Source organism: Postia placenta (genome assembly GCF_002117355.1).
Source record: "Postia placenta MAD-698-R-SB12 unplaced genomic scaffold POSPLAscaffold_5, whole genome shotgun sequence".
NCBI classification, from domain to species: Eukaryota; Fungi; Basidiomycota; class Agaricomycetes; order Polyporales; family Adustoporiaceae; genus Rhodonia; species Rhodonia placenta.
Window position 1 is genome coordinate 2295190 of NW_020169836.1, and position 24681 is coordinate 2319870.

Consider the following 24681-nt stretch of genomic DNA (forward strand, 5'->3'; position numbering starts at 1 on the left):
ACCTGTATGTGGGGACCGTGTATGGTCCCCTTGCGACAGTGCAGACTTCATGGCGATCGCAATGGAAGGACCGGAAGAGCTCCGTATTGCTCCGGAGACCCGCATGTTTACTCGACTCCGTACGTCTCCTTTGAGGATCAACCATGTTCAATGTTCAACGTTTAACTACGGCGTTTGTAGAGTGTCCGTGATCCGTAGCAAGCCGCAATCCGCTCTAGACCAAGCTATCAATAGTGAGGTGCCAGACCACGCAGAGAGTCGTTGGGATCAGTGTAGTGTGTTTTCCATGTAGCCAACGTCCAAGTCCTGGAAGCAACAACGTGTTGCGGCCTGCTGCGTGAAGTCAGCAAACTTGTAGTCTGGGCTCGAGATGCACGACTCCAAGAGGCTGCAGATCATAAAAGAATCACGAAGTTTAAAAAAAGGCGGCCTATGCACTACACGGGTCCTCTGCTGTTCAATCAAAACCCGGCAGCGGTCGACGAGGGAACGAGTGTAGCGGTCGTGGGGGTAAGCTGAAAACGCATGAGGAGCTACCGCGCGCAGCTGTGTGCGATCTCTATCCACATGAAAAGAATCTGGCCTACAGCACGAGCTCGCTCTAGAGCCTTAAGTTACAGCATCTGCGACCACTGAGGACTTGGAGACAGCCAGAAAGTTGTAGTAGCAGGCCGCAGAGGGCAGTCGCCGTCCCTGAGGCTCATCGCGATCACGTGCGATCAATCGTAAACGCGTCTTGCGCAGTTGCGCTGCCTGTATCAGCCCTTTTCAAGGATTCCGATGGGGTTGATTCAATGACTCCATGGGATAAAATGTGAAGGTTCCATGTCGCTACACTAATCTGAGCGCAGGGTGACTAACGTCCTCATAGTACTAGGCCCCAGGATCGTCCGACTAGGTGAAAGCAGGTCAAGTCGACGTACATGCTCGGTATCAATGCATTGAACACTTTGCCAGCGGAGCGCTCATAGCTCAGTTTGGATGATATGCATGCTGGAAGCCGAACCTATCACCGTTCAGTACTTAAGTGCTCAACAGCTGTCGCGCATATCCCCAGCCCCATGAAATCCTTAGGTTTCTCTTAAACCCAAGGTCAACCATCTTCAACGAGACATGGACGTTGCGCCTGCCGGCGGTGTTCAATGCGAGCGCAACACCTCTTCCATATGGGCAGCTTATATTTACATGCTACGGACTACCGCGATGGACCACGCCAGTCCAAGCACGGCCACATACCAGGAGATATAAAGGCAGCATGAAACACAGAGAGCCGTCAGTAAGCTAAGCTTGCTACTCAAGCTACTTTCGTCCGTCACCTCTCTGCTTCATCTCAACATGCAGTTCCAGTATGCTATCATCCTGTTCACCGTCCTGGCCTCCTCCCTAGGGGTCGCCTCCGCTGATCTCCAGCCCAGTGAGGATGCTTTCATATTCTCAATCCGTGGCCATCACAGCTTACTGAGCCCGTTCAGCTGGTGCTCCGATCGCCTCCGTGGCCCCCAGTGAATCTGCCGTTGATATAGACCTGCCTTGAGGATGCTAATGCTAATAATCACAAGCTGTCAGCCCGGATAACTCCTCCATCTCCATCGGTCTGGGTTTCATTTACTCTTCTCCCTGAGCGCGTATTGTCAGTGTCCCTCACGTTCATTTGGGATATCACTCACCTTTCCTCGCAGCCTGTCTTAGGGTGTGTTGGGATAGCATATGCACATCTCATCTGGGTATCGAATTGAGACGGATGTAGTCGACCTTAGATCTTCACGGAGAGGTTGTACGACACTCAGCGGATCTCTTCACTGGTCGACTATAATACATGCTTATCGGATTATCGACTCTATGCATCTCTTTCTTGCGCGATGTCCAGCGTGAAAGAGAAGTATTGGTATGCGGACTCTTCGCGGCGAGATCGCGTCGAAGAATCGCGATCACGTGCTAACGTGCACCGAAGCGCGGAGCACCGCAACTATCCGACCCGTCACCCTCAGCCCGGCGACTAAAGTACGGACTACCCAGACCGTACCGCCCTCATAGTTCGTATGGCCGTTGGAGACCAAATTTTTGTGCGAATAGATGTATTGTTGCACAACAGCTCTTGTTCAAACAGTGCGACCTGATTTGTTACCGACTCGGTCATTCTCGGTGTCCCTGACCGGCGGTATGCACCAAGGCTTTCAGGGTCTCAACAGGTGTTGTGTCGCTGTGGAGAAGGTCTACTAGTTGATGCGTGCACGGTTTCCTATTACACCATTTGCTGATCAAAGGCCGTAGAGGTTGTGGCGGTCGATCTCGGAGGTCAAAGCGCTCAAGGTGGCGGTGAACGCTGCGCTTTGGCGGAGAGTCGTGTCGGATTCCACTGCCCAACCACGGCTTTTACGAACATGTCTCAAGGTTTATGCACTGTGGCGGTAATCAGCTTGTGCTGCCGTGGTGAGCATCAAGCAGGTCGTCAAAGCTGGCATCGCGAAATGCATATATGCCGTTAGTGTGCAGGAAGATTACTCAGTATCCGTCGCTCTCTTCATCGACATGTCGTCCGCTCGTTACATGAGGTTATCTTTGTCGCTTCCTGTGCTTGAGACACCACCTACGGTATGTGTCCCGGACGTATGCATTGTCTACATGCTCATGCTGACTGTTGTGATCTATAGTCAAATCAAGTTTCAGCCAACGATTCAATTGTCAGTTCCGATGTCCATCCTTCATTTTTCCTCGATTAACTTACCATGTTCAACCACCGTCACGAACAGATGCGTACCGAAGGTGCAAGCGATGCTGGAGGCCCAGGAAATGAAATACTACGTGACCCCGAATTCTGGTTCCCGGATGGTAGCATCGTGTTCGTAGCACAAGGTCATGGATTCAGGGTTTACCAAGGGTTTCTGGCGCAAAAATCCGAGGTATTCAAGGACCTGTTTGACCTCGGAAGTTGTGACAATGCCATATGCATCGACGGCTGCCCCATGGTCGACATGCCCGATTCGGCGGTCGACCTACGCAACATGTTACGTGTATTATTCTATCCGGAGAGGTGAGTCGGCATCCACTACTCGTGTTTTTGTTGCTCATGTATGGATAGATATTGGCCGCACGACCAGCCAGTAGCTTTCGGGATCGTCGCTAGTCTCGTTCGGCTGGGTCACAAATACGAAATTCCCCACCTAAGGAACGTGGGGCTCGTACGTCTCAAGTCCATCTTCCCAGATAGTTCTGCAGCATGGCGTCAAGTGTATCCAGCCGGGAAAACCGACCTCGTGAGGCTTGCAGACCGCCGCGAGGCCATTACCGCTGTCCACCTAGCTCTCCTCACAAACACGCAACGCATGCTTCCCGCTGCGCTCTACCTGTGTTCCCAGCTCCCTGTCGACGTACTCATTGATCCCTGCTCTGGTCCGGATGGCATTCCAGAACCGCTGCCGCCTGCTTTGCTCGTCAAGTGCCTCGAAGCCAAGACATACTTTGCACGCGACTACCCGCGCATGTGCGCCCGCATTCTGGCCGAAAGCTTCCCCGCTCAAGGCCACGATTCTTGCCGCATAGGCAAGGACTGCATGCTTGGCTTCACTGTCAGCGGCGACTTAGCCACAGTGGAACAACTTGAGCGGCATGGCTACGATCATTTTGCCGGATGGAACCAGATGGTTCAATATTCCAGAGATGATTGGCCTGTGGACCGCCGCCTCTGCTATGGCTGCGCATCTACTCTGCTACGGAAGGAGGAAGAGGAGTACTTTGCCGCGTGGAATTCTCTGCCTGCTCGTTTTGGCTTGGAGATTCCCAAATGGATACCGGAAGCGCCATCTCTGGATGATTTTTGGCATATGCATGAAATACCGTTCTCTTTGTAACCTCATGTTATGTACGAACAATGGGCTATCCTCAGCTATATTTATTATACACCGTCGTGCTAGGTAACAGTGAAGCACTGACCAGGCAAAACCTTAAATATTATCCCCTAAGCGTCCGGATATCGATGCAGGAAGCATCCCCGATTCGTAGTTCCGCTGCTGCTCGCTCCATGGCCAAATTCACCATTCTTTTCAGCCGCGGCATATGATTCTTTTCAACTCGTCTCCATTTCTGCAAGTCTTTGTTTTCAGTGAGTTGCTTTTTCGTTCTTCCACTGTCCCTCCTTCACACAGCCACCGCTTCGTCCGACAGGGGTACATTCAATGAGATCTCACTATGACGGACAACATCCCGTTCGTGGTGACTGAGGCTGTATCTAAAATCTACTACAAGGGCTTGCCCCCTCATCGCTACCACCAAACCCGGTCCCTTCGAGTTTCCAACCGGCCCCGAGGCCTACTCTGTTCTCAAAGAGCTGAGGGTTCTGGGTGAACACCCCCTCGCTAGTGCTTGGGACAGCGGTTTAGTCGACGGCCTTCGCCGTGGCCTGAACACGATGGGCGTCAACTGGACTAGTATCGATGCGCTCCGCATTGGCGAAGTCGGAGAGTCCTCCGGCACGGCCATCGTCTGGATTGGCGTCGAGTTCGGGGCGCTTAGCTTCAAGGAGGGCAGCGTCGTCGCCCACAAATGCCGCACGTTCATTGACAGCTACGGTATACACGACTACCACGTCGACATTAGGGAGTATCGTGTTATGAGACAGGCGGGCAATAGGTTCCTCGATCCCGTCCTCCCGTCCGACCCGACGTTTCCGCTCGCGACCCGTACACCGCGACCCTCGGCATCCCGATCTCTGCTAAGGATGGGCCCTGTGCCGAGGGGACAGGCCGCTTCTACCTCAGCGCCGGCGATGACGACGAGAACATCTACCTCGTCACTGCCCGGCACGTAGTCCTCCCTCTCGACAAGGACGACAACAAGGAATACGAGCGCAAGGATGACGGCAAGGCGCGTGCAGACGTAGTCATCCTGGGCACCTCTAGTTTCAACGATAAGCTTGCTGTCATTGACTACGACATCAGGGGTCAAGAGTCTGTGATCATCGATGCGAACGAGAGGATCGATTCGGTTAAGGGCTTGGACGACCCTGGGTCAGTCAGGGAGCGTGAGCAGGCGGTGTGGAACTACATGACGCGGAGCAGGGGCTGAAGGCACTCAGGGCCTTTCGCCACGAGATTGCCACTCACTGGGAGGCGAAGGAGAACCGTGTCTTCGGGGAGCTCGTCTGGGCTCCTCCCATCGTCCTCTCCACCGACCCCGGTCAGTACACCCTGGACATCGCCGTCATCAAAGTCGACGCGGGCATGCTCGACGCCAACAACTATCGCGGCAACGCCATCAATATAGGCGACAAGTACACGCGCCAGCAATTCATGGAACAGGTCTGTCTGCACCCCACCAGCTCCACTTCCTTCAAATTTCCCGCCAACCGTTGCGTGGCGCTCCAAGATCAGGTCCCCGCGAGCGACCTCGTCAAGCCGCCTATGCTCGATGCCAACCGCGAGTCGTGTTTGCTCGTCTTCAAGAACGGCGCCAAGACGGGTACGACCATCGGCCAGGCGAACAACGTTTCATCCTACACCCGCAACTATTTTGGCGGCCAGTACTAGGAGTCGAGGGAGTGGCCTATCATTTCCACCGACAAGCATTCGGGCGCGTTCTCCACCAAAGGGGACTCCGGGTCTTGCGTCGCCGACCTCTTCAGCCGCGTCGGCGGCGTCATCACTGGCGGTTCCGGTGCCACCGATTCCTCTGACGTGACTTACGCCACACCCATCTTTTTTATCATGGAGGTCTCCCACGACACCAAGCGCTTCAAGCACGCCCACCTCAAACCAGTCCTCGCCTAGGAGGGCGCCCGTGACCCGATGGCGATGCTTTGAATGAGACACTCCATCTCTGCCATCTGTCAATGCGGCAATGGGTCGCCCATCACGAAACCTGAGCCGCTAGCATAGCCAGATCAACTTTCAGCCCATTGCATTGACAGTCTGGACGATCCCTACTACAGCTTGGTGCCAGTATTTCCCGCGTACGGGGCCGATCCAATCCTGATGGATGATTTACTCGAATAGCTTTTTTGATGCTCACATCAACGCCCTCGATGCGAGGCAAACTTTTCAGTGCAACTGATAATCAAAGGTTCGGTCCTGTCAAAAATATGAGAAGCCCGAATAGAAAGAGAGCGTTCTGAATACGCTGGTGATTTGGTACTTAATTAGACGCACTTCGCTCAGCATCAGATGAATTAGACAGACTAGACCCATTACAGTTTGGCAAACGTAATGTTCAGATAGCCAGGTGACGTGACTTCTAATAATGAGCGTGCTGCCCGGGGACGCGATGATGGCACTCTGCGCGAGCGCACTAAGGAGGTCTGCTTTATCTCGCATCGCCCTGTTGATGTGCTGAAAACATGACTCATCAAATTGGAGGTAGGTTTTACTCCGTATTTTACTTATTCACAACTGGTATGTTCGAAATGATCACTGCGCCATGCTGTGCGCCCCATCAATCTCAGATTGCAAACTGGCGCCCACTCTCTGAAAGGGGGTTCCTGGCATTTCGTGTTCCACTTGTTCTTGTTCGTTTTCCGCAGACCTAGATATACTAACCTGACACCCTCCCCCCGGTTCAATATGATACTCACTGACGACAAAAGCACAGAAGCACAGCAGAATAGTCACCCGACGGAACAAGCACCACCAGCGTACGAGGAAATCCAGCCAGCCTCCAGCCGAAATCGCCAAAGAACTCCCGTTTCACCTCGAAGCCAAGCCCACGCTGGCCCGTCTAGTTTCTTCGTCAGTAACCCGGAACCTCGTCCTCTACAACACAGTACCTCCTATCCACCAACTTCTCAATATTCTGCTGGATCTTCCAGTTACGCACCGTCCTCGGCCCAGCTCAGTTCTTCATCTGGCAACGCATTATACTTAGGTCTGACCATTAATCAGTTCCCGAGCGCAAATAAACTGTTATTGATATCTCAATTTATTCAGCTCGCAGCCAATATGCTCCTGGACCCGCAGTCTCCATTCTTGACCGACGATTGATACACGGCGAGTGCGTTATCGTGTTGCTGGACCCGCCGCCTCCCTCTTTCCGACGGCCCCCGGCGCCTGAGCTGCCCTACCCATCATTCGAGCCTACTGCACTAATGGGTCTGAGCGGCAACCTCTCTACCGCATTCCCTTTGCTTGCACCGCCATCGACTGCGGATCCGCATCCATTCATCACGCATGACGTGAGTGAGCAAGACTGGACATTTTTTGTGCGGGACGTCAAGGCGGCAGCGTTGCTCGCTCCCTCGAACAGCATGTTCGCGGGCGTCGCGCCTGTCCACATGCGTCTCCCGCCCATCATTAACCTAATTGTCGCCAAGACCCTGGAGCACCACTGGCAGAACAAGCAGAATGGGCCCTCCGGGGAGGTGGTCGAATATTGGAACCATGTATGTTGCGCTTTCGTCTTTCCTTGAAGCATCATTATTTTCTAACTTGTAATCCAGCATTTCTTCCATCCGCGCCGTATGCGTGTTGTGCTCGCACGTGGAGCCGTGAGCTACTCGGGCCCGGACGCACCACCACCTGATAGACGGAGTGCATCTTCGAAAGATGTTCCCACCGATAGTCCTGTGAGCGACAGCGCATCGGGAAGCTACAAGGGAGATAAGCGGTCACACAAGGCTGCCAAGGCCGAGCTCAGGCAACAGAAAAAGCAGCGGGAGAACGAACGATCCGAAGCGGCCAGTGAGAACTGGCGGCTAGTCATCACGTCGTACACTCCTTGACAGAAAAGCATGTAGCCTGGGAGGCATCGAGTGTTTCTCCTTGTTATCATACGTTCCGTGTCATGCATGTTGGATACTCATGCTTGCCAGTATTTCTCTTACTAGGCTCTATTGTGAAGTTCTGAATCAGCGTGGAGATACTTGATACCATCTGGAAACTATGATAGTTGTTTACGGACCGAGCAATGACTGGACAATGACCTTCACGGAATCAAAGTTTTCTCTTTGAGGCTCGTATACTGCTTGCAGTACACGACCAGAGTCATTACAACAAGGTTGTTTATTGGCGTATATCGACGTGCACATCACACTTGCGTATATGCCTACCATCTCATCTCGTCCTAGTGCGGCGCAAACATGATCGTATGTTGTTGGCCAGGAACACCCTACGGCAACACCCCTGCTATTGCCGCCGTTCTTGTTTCATTCGACTTATCTACGACGGACGGTCGAAAATATCGTCAGATGTTCATGAACATCATCTGCTCCCGAAGAGGGCAACCCTTTGAGGGGGGAATAACGCTAGCGCACACTCAGCGTATGAGACAGTGCTCATTCTTCGGACCTCCACGAATGGTGTGATAGCGGATACACTAGTTATGGCAGGCCGCAGGTATGAGGTTCGCCTGAAAAAGCCCACTGCTCCCGTGAGACCACCTCCAAGGGCGACGGCAGTTTGAACGTGTTGTCTCAATGCTTACTCACCGCCAGAGCAGACCGAGAGCAATGTGAGACAACGTGCATAGACGAAGGGCATTGCAGAATATGCTTCGTACACAGTCATCCGTTGAGAAGTTTGCGGATAACAATCATTGCCAGTAGGTCTCAATGAGAGAGTACGGCAAGTGTACGCCAGCCAGGGGATCCGGTCCCTAAGGATGTGCGGGGGATGGGCAAAAGCCTGGAACAGACCATTATTGTCGCAGGTGTCAGTCTATCGTGTATAACCAAATGGTCGACTTACCGATAAATACGAGAAGCTTGATCAGCACAACCTCTGAGAGTACGGACTACCGAGTCACTATGCCGTGCAGTACGTAGGTAGGCGGGTCTAGCTTCGTCGTAGCCCATCTAATTGACGAGTATTCGTTGCACACGCCTAGAAAGCTGTAGTTCCTGGCCACGCCTGTTCTCATCATTTTTAGATGAGCGTTGGTCGCTTGCAGCCACTTACGGAGGCAGCGCGATCGAGGACAGCCGCGCCTCAAGCGCGCGGATTTGAATTAGACGCCGGCTTCAGTTGCGGGTATCACGTGGTTACCGCAAATTCCCGGCGCCCATTCAGAGAATCTATCAACGCCCGCTAGGAGCCTACGACAATCGACATCCTCAAGCTTCCACTATGCCGGTGAGTCTTTCATGCTGCTAGATCGCCGACTGCTCGCTGTACGACCTGTGACTACGCGAAAACCCGGTCAAAATCGGTGAAAAGGGGATGGATTGTTGTTGGACAAGTTGGATGGCGTCTGGCGCGGGCGGATGAGGTTGGGTTGGTTCTCGGAGGGCTGGATGGGTTTCGCAGTGTACCCTCCTCGTTGGAGAGCTTTCGCGCCAGCCTCGGACAGCTGTAATGGCTATACCTTTGTGAGTAAATACTAATGCCAGGTTCTCCGTTCATAGGCACAAGAATCAAACTTCAAGCGCTTCGTCGAGGTTGGCCGGGGTAGGTACAGAGTTCACCGGGGGCGTCGCACGTCACTGACGCGTTTCCTACAGTGGTACTCCTCAAGTCCGGCCCCCAAGCCGGCCACATCGCTGTGATTGCGGAAATCATCGACCACAACCGGGTACGCAGTTGTAGTGTACCTTCGTCTTGACGCGCCAGACGGCTCACTTGTGCACTTCGATTATAGGCAATCATTGACGGCCCCACGACTGGCGTGCCCCGACAGGCATTCCCTTACCGCCACCTCACCCTTACGCCGTTTGTCCTCACCAAGCTCCCGCGCGCCGCAGGCTCAGGGGTTATCCGCAAACAGCTTGAGAAGGAGGCGACTGTTGAGAAGTGGGAGAAGTCTAGCTGGGCGCAGAAGCGCGCCGCCGTCGAGAAGCGACGGTCGCTGAACGACTTCGAGCGCTTCTGCGTTATGGTCGCGAAGAAGGCTCGCCGAGACACTGTGCGCAAGACGCTCCACAAGGCATGAGTGCATTGTTCGGGGTGTGGGCGAGGATGTGGTTGCTGAGGGACCACTGCATGGGATGGGATCAAAACGAGCCGGAACGTGCTCTTGACGGCGACGTCCCTATGTTACACTATTGCATTGTCATTTATGCGCACTACATGAATATGACATGCATACTGCTTTCCTGCTGTATCATTTCTATTAACTGGAATCTTCTATTGCGGAAAGTATGTGCATGTCAGCATCCGGTACTCGTGAGTCCTGCAATTGTGTGGGTAACATCCGACGATTGCGTACAATGTTACGCATGGCCTCGTTTCACCCTCTCGACCTGTCCCTCAGTCTCCAGCTCATGCAGAACCGCCTCTGCCCAAGTATACACGCCGCCTGAATCATATGCAACTCGGAGGCGTTCCTCCGCTTCAGGCCAAGACCATTGCAGTGTATTACTACTGCCTGGTGCTCCATGTAGATGAGTTGTTGCTGCGCTCGAATTAACGAACTCTTCCGAATGATCTTCAGCCTGGAGTGCGCGATGTATCCGCGACGACAGCATGGGCATCCTGGCCAGGACGAACGAACGCATGCGGTCCGCAAATTCTTGCGTCTGCGAAACATCAGCATGAGACACTGTCGTGCAAGCCCATGCGCGGAGCCGAAGGACACTGACATTCCGCACGCCGAGGGCACTTTTCACGCCCCAGACTGTAGCACCAGCGCCAACGCTCACAAGCACCGTGGCTATCCCAAAGGCCTTCGCGCAATACAGCGCGCCGTTGAAGTTGTCCTCCGCGGCCCGAACCTCATGTCCGGCGGTAGACAGGGTGGGCGAGCTTGCGGTGGGCGGCGTGGGTGTAGCTATTCGTGGTGGGGGAATTGCGCTCGAGGAAGCCTTGCGAGGTGGCGGAGGAGCACCAGAAGCCGTCCTACGAGGTGGCGGGGGAACGCTGATAGCTGCCTTCCGAGGAGGCGGCGCGGCAGTCGAAAGCGAACGTCCGGCAGCGGCAGTAGCTCTCTGTCGTTTCAGCAGGACGATTGGCACTGCTAATGCAGCTGTTGTCAATGCAATCTGCCGCAGCGCGGTCAGCGATGGAATGAAAACGCCCCTTCCCAGGACGTACGAGAGAGACCGGCAGCCAGCGCGGAACAGTGCTTTTGGCATCGCTCACGCCAAAGACAGGCTGATACACGCTTGGGGATTGTGCCGAGCTTGTGTTGATTGTAGCTCGTTCCTGTCGTGGATTGGCAGACATTGGCCAATTGCAGAGAGCAAACTTGAAGGATGTAACAGTAGGTACATTCAAAATTGCCGCTTAAATCTCGCTGGAAAACAAGCGACTTCTCGCTGCTTTTGAGCGCCCAAATGTGGCTGAAGGTCGCTGAAAGGTCGCTGAAAGCGTCACAAATGACTAAGCGTGATGCAGCCGTAATTTGATCACGTTCTCGGCTAACCAGCCAATGAGGTTGGCGAATCATGCAAGCGTGACATGGCCGTGAGCCAGAATCAGCGAGCGCTTGCGCCGAGCAGTCGCTTATTTGTCGCTGTTCGAGGAGGGGAGCTCAGATTCTGCTCGCTGCTTTTGGACGCTTAAATGCCGCTTGTTTTCAGGACCCCCGAATATTGGGGAGGAACCATGATCCCATTCCGGACAAATCTGGGCGATTTTGAACCCTGATCCCTGATATTTTCCCGGACAAAACCAGTCTGTCATAACCCTCATCCCTGGTATGATTTCCGGACATACTCCGGCCAATGCTGGAAGCCTGATCCGAAGACGGACAAGCCTGCTCCGCGCTTATGCCTGGCCAGGTTTGAATGTCCGCTGTCATGTGACATGCATGCGGACGATCCCACGATGTCGCGTCATGTCTGAATCGTGCTCGAGGATAATATATTGAATGTTAGCATTTCTGCAACCTGTACATGTCTACTTATAGTATCAAAATGTGGGCTCATTAGCGGCCGGTATTCTAAGTGCCTCTCGTTTGCTCACATTTCGTCAGATTGATTTTTTTGCCATCTATATAGTTCACATCATATAACTACGGATGAGCGCATTCTCAAACTCGACAATGCCACTTTTTCTGAGCACCCCAAGCTGCCTATCTCGTATCACGGCAGTGAAAATGCTTGGTTCTGCGCACAAGAAGACAAAGAAAGTGGCCACCTCTAAGATCATACAGGTCCAGGGGACAAAGGTGCTTGAGCAGAGTTCATATTGCGACGCTACATAGCACAAGTAAGAGTGTCCAGTCTGCATTACAATGTCGGAATCGAAGTCGGGGGCGAAATTGTGCTTCTGGGAACCCTGATCCATCATTTCCAGACAAATCGCTGATTTTCGACACCCTGGTCCAAAAAGATACAAATCCCGGACTTTTGGGCTCAAATCAGGCGGCAGCCTGATTTTTTCCGGACATATCAGGCCGAAAATCGGAAATTTCTGCCGTACAAATCGACCAACTTTTGAGAAATTGGGATCAGGGTTCCCCTATATTCGGGGGTCCTTTGTTTTCCAGTGAGATTTAAGCGGCAATTTTGAACGTACCTAGTCGCTAGAAGTCAGTATATCGGCACATGATGGGACGCGATGAAGCAGATGGCGATGCAGATCTAGTGAAATAAATCGGTATAAATTACACCGTACTATTTTACAGGCAATATACAGGTAGTTTACACTTTTTATAAGGCTATATGATTAGGGGAGTAAAATAAAGGGGGTACTCGCATCCAGCCACCGCTCGGGCCGATGCCTTGTGCTGCTCTTGTGCCTTTTGCGCCACCCCGGGCTGGGAAATGGGAAGAGGTGTGTGCGTCAAGCTTGTCGAGCTCGCGACATACCTACTGGACAACTTCGTAAAGGAAGCAGCTGGGGAACTTGGCCTTGACCTGCTCCTCGACCCACCAGTAAGGGGTGAGGTATGTGATGCCAGTTGCGTCAGTGGCGCCTGAGCCACCAGTGAGGATTCCGACAATGCGACCCCCCCTGCCGAGGACGACTGAACCCAAGTCACCAGCATCGGAAAACTTGCTGTGCGTCTTGTACCTCGATGTCGGGGAAGCCGGCGTCGGTGAGGATGTTCTTGACGGCAGCGGCAACAGCAGCCTCGTAGAGGAGGGAACTGTTAACTTTCGCCTGGGGACGAGACGAGGGGAGTGGGAACGCGGACGCGAGCGAGCAAAATGGGCGGATTGTTACAAACGCGTGGGGGCCAGGTACGGCCCAGGCTCCTTCCCGCCGCTGTGGGAGTTATAGGGGCTCAATCCGACAAATTTGACGCAAGCTAAGTCCTGCAAACCCATCCGCCACACTTGCGCCACAATCCGGCTACATCCGAGGCAAGATCAAGCTCCGAATCCCAACCTTAAACCCCCATAACTCCCTACAGCGGCTGGCACAAAACATCTACAAACAGCGGAGGAGCGGCGCATGTCACCTAGATTAGGAAGGCAGGATACTGGCCCATCATTACATAATCGTTACGGTCCCGTGTATTACAGTAGCATTTATGTGTCCCAGTGTCGAGTCTCATCGTCCTCGGTGCAACTTTGTGACCATGGCCTTCACCCCTCTAATAAAAAATTTATACCTGACTTTGACACAGATGCGCGCATCCCTGCCGAGGTTAATTTTCGTCCTTCTGACTGGTGAAGGCCTCATGCAACATCCCTTCGTTGAATAACCCATCCTCGGCCTGGCTGGCACTTCAAGTTCAGCACTCTCCATGCACCTGCGACCCAGGTTCTCGACTTTTGCACTGATAATGTGGCTTCCAAGATGCAAAGTGTTGCGAACAATGGGCTTTCTGCGCGTCGTTGTTACATTCACTCATGGGGGTTGCGATGACCTCAATTGACGAAATTGAAATGTTTGGATGTCAATTATCATTTCCGGGAATCAATCCTGCCTCGTATGGGAGGTGCGGCGCCGGTCCTCCGCTGTTTGTAGATGTTTTGTGCCAGCCGCTGTAGGGAGTTATAGGGGATTAAGGTTCAAATGGGATGTCACATGATATGCACGTGATGGGATGGCACATGATCTGTGGTAAGACTTCTATTCTCGGATACACAAGATAAAACATTGAGTACGCTATTCGGATGAAGTCCCCTATAACTCCCACAGCGGCGGGAAGGAGCCTGGGTACGGCCACGCTACGGTACAAGTACTCTACAGGATCGATGTAGTTTACTTGGCAATCGTGCTATGATCATTCTCCCGGCTAGGCACAGGGGCGTCGGGTCGGCCCGCTCGACACCGCAGGCCCCAAAATCTAACAGGAACCGGGATTCACACCGACGCATATGATGAGGGGGCAGAACGGCTTGGGCTCGCCAGCATTAGCGTAGGCGAGGGGATTGACGGACATTCACATTATGCCAACAGACTCGAGCTCGTCGCAAATGCGCGTGCCGATAGAGACCCAAGTAGGCTGGATAGCGTGAGCGTGAACCGGGCGAGGCTCACGGACGATGCGCTGCCCCTTGCATACGGGCCAGTCAGGGCCAGACTTGTAGACGCAGGGAGTCCCAGAACCATAGAAGTCGCTATAAGCGTTTGAGTACTTCTCGGTGAGGCAGGTCGCATTGGAGACGACGTCGTCTCTAGGCATATTCTTGATATCTCCCGAGAGCGATAGTTTGTGGTAAGAGGAGGGAGTGGAAGAGACGAGCGTCTCGGCGGTGGAGAGAGGAGTCAGGTTGTCGACATGCTTATGTCCAGTCTCGCCGCGACATTCCACAGCATTTCTGCTGGAACCGACTGGTCGTTAACATTGATCAGCTTTTCAGGTCACCTTTGTTGTTATAGACATTTATCAAAGACTTGCGCTGTGCGCGCAGTAACCTCGGGATGTCAGCTACTCAAGACCAGTCTGATGCAGAGCTGGAAAGCTTTCGCACCGCGTTAGCGTCATTCGCATTCGTCTCGCCAGCAGGGCCAAGGCGTTCTCCACGTAACCGTAATACGCCTGAAACTTTGAATGTGTCCGAAGACAAAGACGTCCTTCCGGTGTTCTCCGAATCTACCTTATATGTTCCAGCACGCAAGAAAGTGGCGGCAGCGTTAAAGCCGAGAGCTGGCAAACAGACCGTCAAGGAGGAGATTATAGGTGACTTGATACCACAGGAGGCCAAGGCCCTGATCAAGACGATAGGAAAGCGCGGATATGCGCCGCCTGAAACGTATGCTCATCTTGAGCCGCTTGAAGACCATCTGAAGGAAGAACTAGACAGTACGACTTCTCTTACTACTTTACATTTATCTGAACGTTATGGCTGACAAGGCCTTATGGATTAAAAAAAGTCATGTTCTGCGGGATCAAGTGGGTGACCTTTTCAGCTACCCAACCAGTGTCGTCTCACATACTGGTTCTTGTGCTCGGAACGTAGTCCTGGGGTGACTTCCGCTCGAATTGGACACCATTTCGGCCACAGGTCGAATCACTTCTGGAGATGTCTTCACAGATCGAGTAAGATTACAAATTGTTACCACTGTATACCGCGCAGGCGATGAGCCGTTATTCGCAGATCTCACCCCTGCAAACGAATGTCTAGATCCTAGCGAGGATCATACACTGCCGGAGCGGTTCAATTTGGGCTTAGTGAGTGCCCTACAAAGTATTTGACCGTCTAACACCATCTGACATGCGTATCTTAGACTAACCTCGTCCATAGACCGAGTGCCGAGGTATGTAAAACATCCCCAGAGGGGCATTATCATGTAACGGCTCCTCAGGCAGGAGAACTCAACACAAACGAGTTCACCGCAGGTGTACCTGAGCTTCTAGAAAAGATAGCCCGTCTCCGGCCGCGCATCGTTTGCTTCGTCGGTAAAGGCATCTGGGATGCCTTCGACCGCACCGCACGCATCCAGATCGCCCAGGCGAGCAGCCCAACGGCGGCACCAGCGCTATCCACGCCTCAGGTGTCCGAAGGTGGTCGAACGTTACCACAGAAGAGAGAGCGCGTGTCGGGAGTCGCACGTAATCGCAAGAGGGCCACGACAAAGTCAGAATTCGCTTGGGACATTCAACGATACAAAGTCGTGCATTCAGCTGAATGTACGTGATGCAGGCCGCATATCCCGCTCACGGCCACTTCGCTTACTGCATGACGGCATAGCTGGCGGCACCGTGCGTGAAACCCTGTTCTTTGTGCTACCCAGCACCTCAGGGCGAGTTGTCAGCCATCAGGTAAGCGAGATCTGCGATTCGCCTTCGGGCCGATGCTCAAAGTGATTTTCGAGCTCAACGACAAGGTCGAGCTATGCAAAGTACTTAAACAGCGTCTGGAAGACCTGAAGGCTGGGATGTTTGACTCCACATTACTATCGGTCATTCCTGTACCGGCAGCTGCTCAAGATGTCAGATAGTCTATGATACTGGAAGCCCCTGGGGTGATTCTGATATATTTGAGGTCGAATGTGTACGCTATCATTGCACAGACAGTTGATATTCCAAGAAGACAGCGTTACGGGATATACGACATATTATACTGATCTAATGATACATTTGAGGTGGAAAGAGCAATACTACAACAAGAAGCAGCGAAAGCACAAGTCAATGCAATGATATCAGCAGTCTACTCCTCCATCTCGTCCCCGCTCTCTTCCTCACTATCGCTCTCTTCACCCTCCGCAACATCCAAGGATTCAAGATCGATATCATGATCCGCCCCATTATACGAGTCGCAGATAACGTACATCTTGAGGGCGTGCGTACCCTGTGGAAGAGAGAACTCGAGCCGTACAGAGAGACTGCGGTGCACAGTAACACGCTTGATAGCAAGCAGCTGGCGGGTCTTCGGTTCGCCGATGACCAGCCACCAGTTAGCCAGCTTCTTGAGCGGATAGAAGGGTGCGACAACGATCTCGTCATCATCGCCTTCGGTCTCCTCGTCTGCGTCTCGGCTCAATGATACCTGTATGGTGATCGGTGCCCCTGCCGTGTACTCGCCCTTCGCCAACTCGTAGTTCACGTCAAGTGTGGGGTAAGAGTTAACGAATGTCGCAACGTCACGCCTACCAAGGGAAATAAGCGCATGTTAGTGAGACATAGACATGCAACGTACATCTGGCGACCATCCATCTTCAATAGGGCATTGCGCTTATCGTCCTCCATTTCCATGATGTCGTATACAGACTCAATACCCGCTTCCTTGCAACGTTGCATGACCTACATAGAAATAGAGTCAGACTCAGGTAACGTAACTGTAGTCGGCGAAAAACATACATCGGGCTCGAAGTGTGGGATCTGCTTGAGTGGCGAATCCGTGTCCCAACATGCCTGCACACACATTTGCGACAGATCCATGGCGCCGAGTGCATTCAGCCATGCGTTCGATGACATAACATCCACACACGCCGACAGGAGGTTAAGAACCTTCTCCAGCACAAGCACCTGGTCTGCGGCGAGATCGGGCGGAAGCTGCAGACGCGAGAAGTGTGCTTGCAGGAGCAAGAACGTCTTGAAATGAGGCGCCTCGAAGTCAGGACGGTCCAACTTGACAGGTACACGATCGTAGATGCGCCGTAATAAGACATCCTCGTGCCGGCGGATGGGTATTGTTTCGAACTCGGCGGACGAAGATACGACCTCCAGGAGACCCTTGAGCTTGGTTCGCTCTTTGAGAGATAACGTATACACCTCGACGGTGACATCTAGACATTCAGTCGTTCGTTAGAGGTGTAGCCGTTTACAAGGGTATGCAATACTTACACGAGATGTTATAGTACGCTGCAATCATGCCCAGATTGAGGGGTGAGATATCCATCTCGTCTTCTACGATGGAGTTAGTCAAGGCTCCGCAATGAGAACCACGCACTTACCGATCGCGATACATTTTGAGTTGACCAGGTCGTTCAATGTGTTCTCAACCAACTCTGATAGATGATCAGATAGGTGTTGGTGGCTGACATTATGGAGGTTATAGTAGTTGGGATTTTGTGTCATGCGCCGGTAGAAGTAAGTCCAGGTCAGAATGTCCTAGAGCCGAGTTAGCTCGATGTACAAGTTGAGAAGACGTAGTAATCACCATTGCGTCCTGTTTGTTCTCAATCGTCTTGACAGCAATCTCGGCGAGGAAGTAGTCATGCAGCATGTGCGTCGGAAGGTGCGATTCTATGGGCAAACCCTCCGCAAGGAATTTCTTGTAAAAGTCCTTCCTCGTTTGCTGACACATGAGGATGCATCGACTCTTGTCGTCTTCCGTTGGACGGCAGGCCCGGCCCATCATTTGAAGGACATCCATGACAGGATAATCGACATAGCGATGTTCCTTCCCTTCATAGGACTGGACGCCCATGATGATGACCATGTAACTAGCAACTGGTAGACTCCATGCCGTGTCCTAATTTAGAAAGGTGAGTAATGGAACGTTTCCAGAATAAAAGCAACTCTTGCCTTCGATGCGATGAGCACTTGGATAGCACCGGATTGGAACAACCGCTCTACGATGCGCTTGTCCTGCTTGTTGAGCGCCTCGTGGTAGTAACCGATACCATGCTTCAGGATCTCCGCGAGACCGCTGTCAGTGACGTGGTCGAGATGTGGCTGAAGGTCGGCTTCATCAATGTTGAGGAATCGATTGTTGTCATCGTCGGCACCGCAATGCGTGAGGATATCGTCAGCAGTCAAGCGACATTGACGTCGAGACGGCACAAAAATGATGATAGGCTTCGTAGGAGAGTGCTCAATTATGGCCAAGTATGCGGGCTTCGACATTGCGATCATAAGGGATGGGAAGTGTGGGATATTGAAGCTCTGTAGATGTATGTCCATGTCGAGTGGGCGGGCGCTGCAAGCGCAACTCAGTAACAATGCTCCATGTCCAACAGCGGACTAGATTACTCACCTAGGGGGAAAATTGAAAATCGCATGGGACGGAGCGCCCATCCACTCGCCAAGGTCTCTCGCGTTAGCGAGGGAGACGCTACATGCAACAATTCGAGTCTTGAGCTCCGTCTGCGCTGAGACATACCGCGTACGAGAAATCACAACCTCGTACGTGGGGCCGACCTCGCCACCCACAAGCTGGATCTCATCTGCAATGAGCAAACCAATTGTCTGCACATTTTTACGCTGACGCCATCTTCTCGACAGGACGTCCCACTACATGATACGTAAGCCCGATAAGATGCAGCAAGGCGGTATTCACTTACCTGCATCGGTGTACAAACGATGAGGTCTCCCTTCTCCAGGAGCCGCAAGTCGGCACTGGTCTCTCCAGTCAAACTGACAATTTCCTTCCCACCTTGGAGGTTGCTGAACTTCGCACGCCATTCCGCCACACGCAGGTCGACCATTTCTTGATACGGCTCAATACAAATAGCTCGCTGTTGGTCACGCTTACTCCACAATCTAAGTAGAGCAAACTCGGCACAGATCGTCTTGCCGCTACCGGTGGGAGCACCCACGAAGACGTTCTCGTCGGTAGTGTAGAGCGCTTGGAATACCTGCGTTTGAATCTTGTTAAACGTGCGAATAGTCGATGAATAGATGCTCTCGAACTCCTTGTTGTGCAGAGCAGATAGGGGGAGAGGCTGCAGGTCCAGGAGAGGAGTCGGTGGGGGGAATTTCTCTGGCAGAATGAGATGCTTGAACGAGATCGGCAACCGAGTCTCCGCGTGAAGCCAACGGTCCGAGACGATCGAAATGTAGTAGTTCGGAGGAACTGGCTCGAACATGGGGACCGTCAGTGTGACGTTGTGTTCGTCTTCGGCGTAGCGCTGCCGGAGCATGAAGGTATCGTGGAAGAGAATGATCTCCCCATCGACATCCTCCACCATAATCCAGAACGACTCGGCAGTACCGTGAATCTTCTCGTCCCAGCGGAAGTCAGGGATGATAGTGAGGTCGATACGAAGAAGACTCCGCGTGATGGGCTGAACCTGAGCTTGCAACCTACAACGACGTATTAGTCTCTGGTAGGCAACAGATCAGGATAGTCTACAACGCACTGTAGCTTCGGGAAGCTGTGAACAAGACGGTGCACCAGTCTCCCCGCATTTTGAATGCCGATCAGCTCACCGATTTCAGGAGGACTCTGGATGCGACAGGCGTTAGCAAAAGCACTCCGCGTACTCATCGCGGGACATACTAGGTCAAAGTAACGATACCAGGGCTACGGATACGACGATGTCAGGCAAATGTTGATACGTTGGTGCTGAAAGACTTACGAATTGTTTTCCTTCTGCCTTGCGAATGATCTCTGGTGGCACACCTTTGAACTGTCGCAAGGGCGTCATAGACCCCCACCTGATGAAGCATAAGTCGAGTGAAACAAATCGAGAATACTTCAAACTACTTACATTCGGCGCTCGACCATCTTGCAGAGATCAAGGGCGGCCTTTGCGGGAACTGCCCATCCCCGCTTCAAGCAGATCTCGAACATGGCTCGCAGGATACTACATGATGGTATAAACACAAACTTTCTAACTAAAAACTTGGAATGATCACTCACCGGCCGGCGGATTGTTGGACGTAGACCATATCGGCGACAAGGGCGAAGCCTAAATGAAGATGATCAGCTTTGCACGAGGAGCCTTAGACGACTGTGCGCGTACCTTCTAATTTCAGCTGCGAGATGAATGCTTGAAGAAGGACGTTGATCTTTGCCGCAGGTTCTTCGACACTCTCCTTTACGGGAATGGGTACACGCTCGAGTAGTTTTCCCAGCTCCAATTTTTCCTGGGGGGGCAATGAATGGACGCAACGATTTTATAAAGTGGTTACTTACATCCTGACGGACTGGCAAGAGCTTAAACTCTTGAGACAAGGCGAAAACTCGGAACAGTTCGATCGTGGTCATCGTGGGCCGAAGGTGCTGATTGTATGTTGCCATCGAGTTATACGAAACGTAATAATGAGAGGCAATACGGCCAAGTTCGGTACTCTGGAACCGTCCCGACGCGCGCTCATACTTGACCAGGAAGCACTTCTCGAGAAGGACAGCCGCTGTGTGAACGATATCCGCACGCTTTTGTACCAGTGCAGGGTCGTCTTCGAGATAGTCATGACCGACACTGTACAATGCGGGGTCTTTGAGCATTCGGACATACCTAGGTGGAAAGTAAGCATTTAGATGGGTTGAAGGAGATACAAGAAAACTCACAAATAAGTATAGCCAAGCCATTGAACAGCTTCGTCTCGATTTCGGATGGTACCCAACACAATCTCCGCGTTCAGGTTATCTGCCAGCTTCGCCACGAACTGCGATTCGATCGGCAGCTGCTGATTCATCAAGCTGAGGTAGTACTGCAGCTCGGAGTGATTCGTGATGATGATACCTTCTCCAAAGGTATCGTACTGCGGACGACCAGCACGACCAAGCATCTGCAATACGTCCTGCGACGACAGCTCTACCCATCGACCTTTCTCTGGGTTATAGATCTGAGTACCCTTTATGATGACGGTGTGTGCGGGTAAATTGACACCCCAGGCCAGTGTAGCGGTACAGACCAGGACTTGCAGATGGCCGTCCGCGAAGAGTTCCTCAACCAAGCCCCGGTCCTCTCTCGACATTCCAGCATGATGGATACCAAACCCGAATTGAAGGAGATCCTTCAGGTTCGTGTCCTTCACATTGCTGGATTCCTCGAGCAGGATCTCTCGCGTGGCACCTTCAGGCTTGACAAACTGAGTGATCGTCTCCCTTTCGATTGCCATGTCGCGAATGAATTTCGCAGTCTTCGCAGTCTCCTTGCGAGAATGGACGAAGACGAGGGTCTGGTTCTTGCCAGCCTGGTCGAGCACCTTCTCATAGCACACTTCATTCATTACTTGATACCGTTTGATCGCTTTCTTTTCGGTGACACCAATGAACTGCTGCTGGAGAGCGCATGGCCGATACGACGCGTCGAAATAGAAGAGGCCCTTGGCAGGGTCAACCCGGAGGAAAGTTGCTACGTCCTGATAGTTTGGCAGCGTTGCAGACAGACCAACGAGACGGACATACTCAGAAGTCTGCTCCATGCGCCGTATTGTTCGCGCAATGATGCTTTCGAGAACTGGTCCACGCTCGTCGTGTAGCAAATGGATCTCGTCGATAATGATGAGGCGCACGAGGTTTGTGTAGCTGGTGTCGGTGCTCTTCCGCGTGATGACATCGTATTTTTCCGGCGTCGTGACGATGATCTGCGTCTCCGCGATCTGCTGCTTCGTCATTTGTGCATCTCCAGTCAGTTCACCAACTTTGACGCCGTAAGCGCCTAGCCGAGAACTAAAGTTGCCGACCATCTCCTGGACGAGGGCTTTCATAGGGGCGACGTAGATGATCTTGAAGGAGTCTAGGTCGAATTCGCCCGTCTCCTCGTGGCGCCACTTGCCAAGCTCATTCAGGATAGTCAACATAGCGACGTTAGTCTAAGAAATTGCGTTAATCGGTGTATATTAGCTGAAGGGGGGTTGTATGCGCATACCTTGCCGGCACCTGTTGGTGCACACAAGAGGATAGGCTCGTCTGTGCCGAAGGCAACGGGGTACAGCTTGCTCTGAATGCGGTTGAGAGTCTTCATGCCCTTGAAGCCCTCCTGCGCCCACACCGGGATGTTGGAAATCGGGACAAATTCATCCGCTTGAGTGGGCTTTTGCTTCGGGGCAGGCACATGGATCTCCTCGTAGCCCTTCTTCGCGCGTTTGAACGAGCCTTCTGGTAGCTTGCACTTCTTGTTTGACATCAAGTGTCCGCCCTGACTAAAAGCCATGCCCTCGAGATCGACGGTAGCCTTTGGCTGCACGGTCGAGCCAGGAGCGAGCGTCGCCCGCTTAGGGACGTCCACTTGAGGCTTCTCGTCCACGTCCATGGCGTCTGAGCGCGCCTTCGCCTTGCGGTCTCCCGCGAGCTCGCGGAGAATCCACCCGAGCCCCTTCTCTCGCATCGCAACCTCGACGTTGACGCGCTCGTCCGCGTCGCTACGCATGAGCTTCGTGCACCATACGATAACGTCTCGGTTTTTGAGGAACTTCGTGATGACATGGAAGCTCTGGTACTCAAAGAGCTCCATAAGCTCGTTCTCGCAATCACGAAGATTCGACTCGGAGCCAAGGATGGACAAAACGGCGGCGGCCTTGTCGGCGGCTGTAACAGGGTCAGGGTAAATTTCAGATATCTGCCGTTGCACCCAGAAGCCGTCGATAGAGTGTGGTGAGACGATATCCTTGTCAACTTGTGTCTTCCCTTGCTGAGCTGCTGAGCTGCCGCCGATGACAAGTTCGTCGTCGCCCTCAAGCGATTCTGGCGGTGCCCCTGCCTGCTCAGGCTCCTCGTTCTCCTCGTCCGACTCCTCTCTGATCTCGAAGCCCTCCTCCTCCTCCTCTTCTTCCTCCTCCTCGTCGAATACGACTGCTACGCCCATTTCGTCGTCAATCTCGGCGTCTTTCCGCTCCATGTCTGGGTCGACCATAGTCTCGTCCTCCGCACCGTAGTCGGTGACTTTCTTTGACAAGTTAAGCAGCTGCGAAAACTGCTCGTTCGATACGGGCCCGACGACCTCCTCAACCTCCTTCTTCTTGTCGAAGTCCTTCATGCTCTCGTTTTTCAACGTCTCGAGTACGCTGTCGGCTGCACTGCGAACAACGTCCTGCGCCTGGTCGCCCAGAGCTTGGTGTACACTGGAGAGAATGAGCTCGTATACTTCTCTAGTCTCCGCCGTCCGTGGGCGGTACGTAAGCCCCTCGACGTCTTGAGTAGCTTCAATGATGTCGGTGTAGCCAAACCCTGTGGTCTCAGCTGCTCGTCGCTTCGGAGCCTTTTCTGCGGTGTCCTGTTTGTCCGCAGCCTTCTTTTTCTTTTTCTCGACATCCTTGGGTGCTTCCCGCTGTACGCGAGAGCCCATTTCGCGCGGGTCGATGCGACCAGCGAGCGACGTCGGTGCGCCATCCGGTTCCTTGTCGCGGCGAGGGAGGGCAGAGCGATCCGCCGTCAGTACCAGCGACGAGATGGCCGCATAGTTGTAGCCAGACAGATCGCGCTTTGCAGACATAATGGAAGGAGGTGGTCGCCGTCGAGAGCCACGACGAGCTGAGGATTTACTAATTACGGTAGCGGTGATAACTCTCTTATCCACACTTTATTTCATATATAGCATAGCATACAATATATTCAGTGTGTTGCGTATTTTAACTGGATACGTGTAAGGGATACTTATCTTTGGGAACAGAGATCATTCTTACAGCTTTCACTGAATCGAAGGATTGACCTTTTGGTCAAAAGCTCAAATAAAGAGTGAATGCGCCTATTTGATCTTACCGATGGGACACTTTATGAATGGACCACAGAATTGAAAGAAACGATGAGAGATTGATTACAAAATCAGCCTGTTTCAACCTTTATTCCATCTTTCTTCCATATTCAGCCCAAAAATACCGATTGGGTGAATTCACTTTTCCTTCACCCTCTTGAACAGAACACAAATATCAACTCTTGCAGTAAACAGTATACGGTAACCCAAGTGTTAAGCATAAAAATTTGGCTTGGCGGTGCCGACGGGGGTAGAGAGCTCACGCTGATCCTCACCTGAGAACGGCAGCGGTCTTTTTGTGTACTACGACCGTGCCAAGCGAGCCTTGCCCTTGAGTCGTTATGACGCATTTCCCAGAACCGCTCAGCACATTTGCATCATATTCCCACTAGGAAAAGGCTGGAAATGATACCCGTTTGCGACGATATACCCTGCGTATATTTGTGTTAATAATGTATCTTCACCTATTTGGAACGCTTCTTACGGTGTGATTTTCTATGTCACAAGACACTACTTATCAAAGTAAGTACTAGTATAACATAGCTCCTATAAACCCGGCATAATAAGGCCTTATCGGACACAAATGAGGTCATAATACGAGTACCGCCTGTACACG

At 52.6% G+C, this 24681-nt stretch overlaps 5 protein-coding genes across 5 annotated transcripts; 3 read left to right on the forward strand and 2 right to left on the reverse strand.

Annotated features, from left to right (window-relative positions):
- Positions 1–1335: 1335 nt before the first annotated feature.
- Positions 1336–7705, forward strand: POSPLADRAFT_1045944 (hypothetical protein; the record flags this gene model as incomplete). Its single annotated transcript, XM_024478908.1, has 16 exons — positions 1336–1414; positions 1567–1690; positions 1868–1885; positions 2392–2430; positions 2487–2592; positions 2652–2681; positions 2751–3031; positions 3080–3844; positions 3980–4099; positions 4243–4601; positions 4805–5028; positions 5055–5454; positions 6352–6383; positions 6580–6716; positions 6922–7366; positions 7424–7705. The coding sequence occupies 16 exons, from the start codon at positions 1336–1338 to the stop codon at positions 7703–7705; spliced, it is 3441 nt and encodes a 1146-aa protein (XP_024340520.1).
- A 1292-nt stretch (positions 7706–8997) lies between these two features.
- On the forward strand, positions 8998–10027 carry POSPLADRAFT_1065782 (hypothetical protein). The gene is made up of 4 exons (XM_024481995.1): positions 8998–9053; positions 9326–9368; positions 9422–9492; positions 9559–10027. Exons 1-4 carry the CDS (start codon positions 9048–9050, stop codon positions 9847–9849), a joined length of 411 nt encoding a protein of 136 aa, XP_024340521.1. The 5' UTR covers positions 8998–9047; the 3' UTR covers positions 9850–10027.
- Positions 10028–10129: 102 nt separating this feature from the next.
- POSPLADRAFT_1045946 (hypothetical protein) lies at positions 10130–11081 on the reverse strand (the record flags this gene model as incomplete). Its single annotated transcript, XM_024478909.1, has 3 exons — positions 10130–10435; positions 10499–10843; positions 10950–11081. 3 exons carry the CDS (start codon positions 11079–11081, stop codon positions 10130–10132), a joined length of 783 nt encoding a protein of 260 aa, XP_024340522.1.
- Positions 11082–14203: 3122 nt separating this feature from the next.
- Positions 14204–15552, forward strand: POSPLADRAFT_1045947 (hypothetical protein; the record flags this gene model as incomplete). Its single annotated transcript, XM_024478910.1, is given in 5 exon segments — positions 14204–14268; positions 14669–15060; positions 15263–15429; positions 15486–15515; positions 15535–15552. 5 exon segments carry the CDS (start codon positions 14204–14206, stop codon positions 15550–15552), a joined length of 672 nt encoding a protein of 223 aa, XP_024340523.1.
- Positions 15553–16408: 856 nt separating this feature from the next.
- POSPLADRAFT_1055810 (hypothetical protein) lies at positions 16409–23807 on the reverse strand (the record flags this gene model as incomplete). Its single annotated transcript, XM_024480688.1, has 18 exons — positions 16409–16847; positions 16898–17001; positions 17059–17486; positions 17545–17607; positions 17655–17811; positions 17861–18175; positions 18223–18622; positions 18680–18936; positions 18987–19728; positions 19785–19870; positions 19925–19948; positions 20004–20082; positions 20136–20231; positions 20288–20336; positions 20391–20514; positions 20564–20885; positions 20939–22188; positions 22245–23807. 18 exons carry the CDS (start codon positions 23805–23807, stop codon positions 16409–16411), a joined length of 6498 nt encoding a protein of 2165 aa, XP_024340524.1.
- Positions 23808–24681: the final 874 nt, after the last annotated feature.

Coding starts and splice junctions, on each gene's coding strand:
- POSPLADRAFT_1065782 (XM_024481995.1), top strand. Junction 9,369..9,421: donor CTTCGTCGAGGTTGGCCGGG/GTAGGTACAGAG, acceptor CGTTTCCTACAG/TGGTACTCCTCAAGTCCGGC. Junction 9,493..9,558: donor AAATCATCGACCACAACCGG/GTACGCAGTTGT, acceptor CTTCGATTATAG/GCAATCATTGACGGCCCCAC.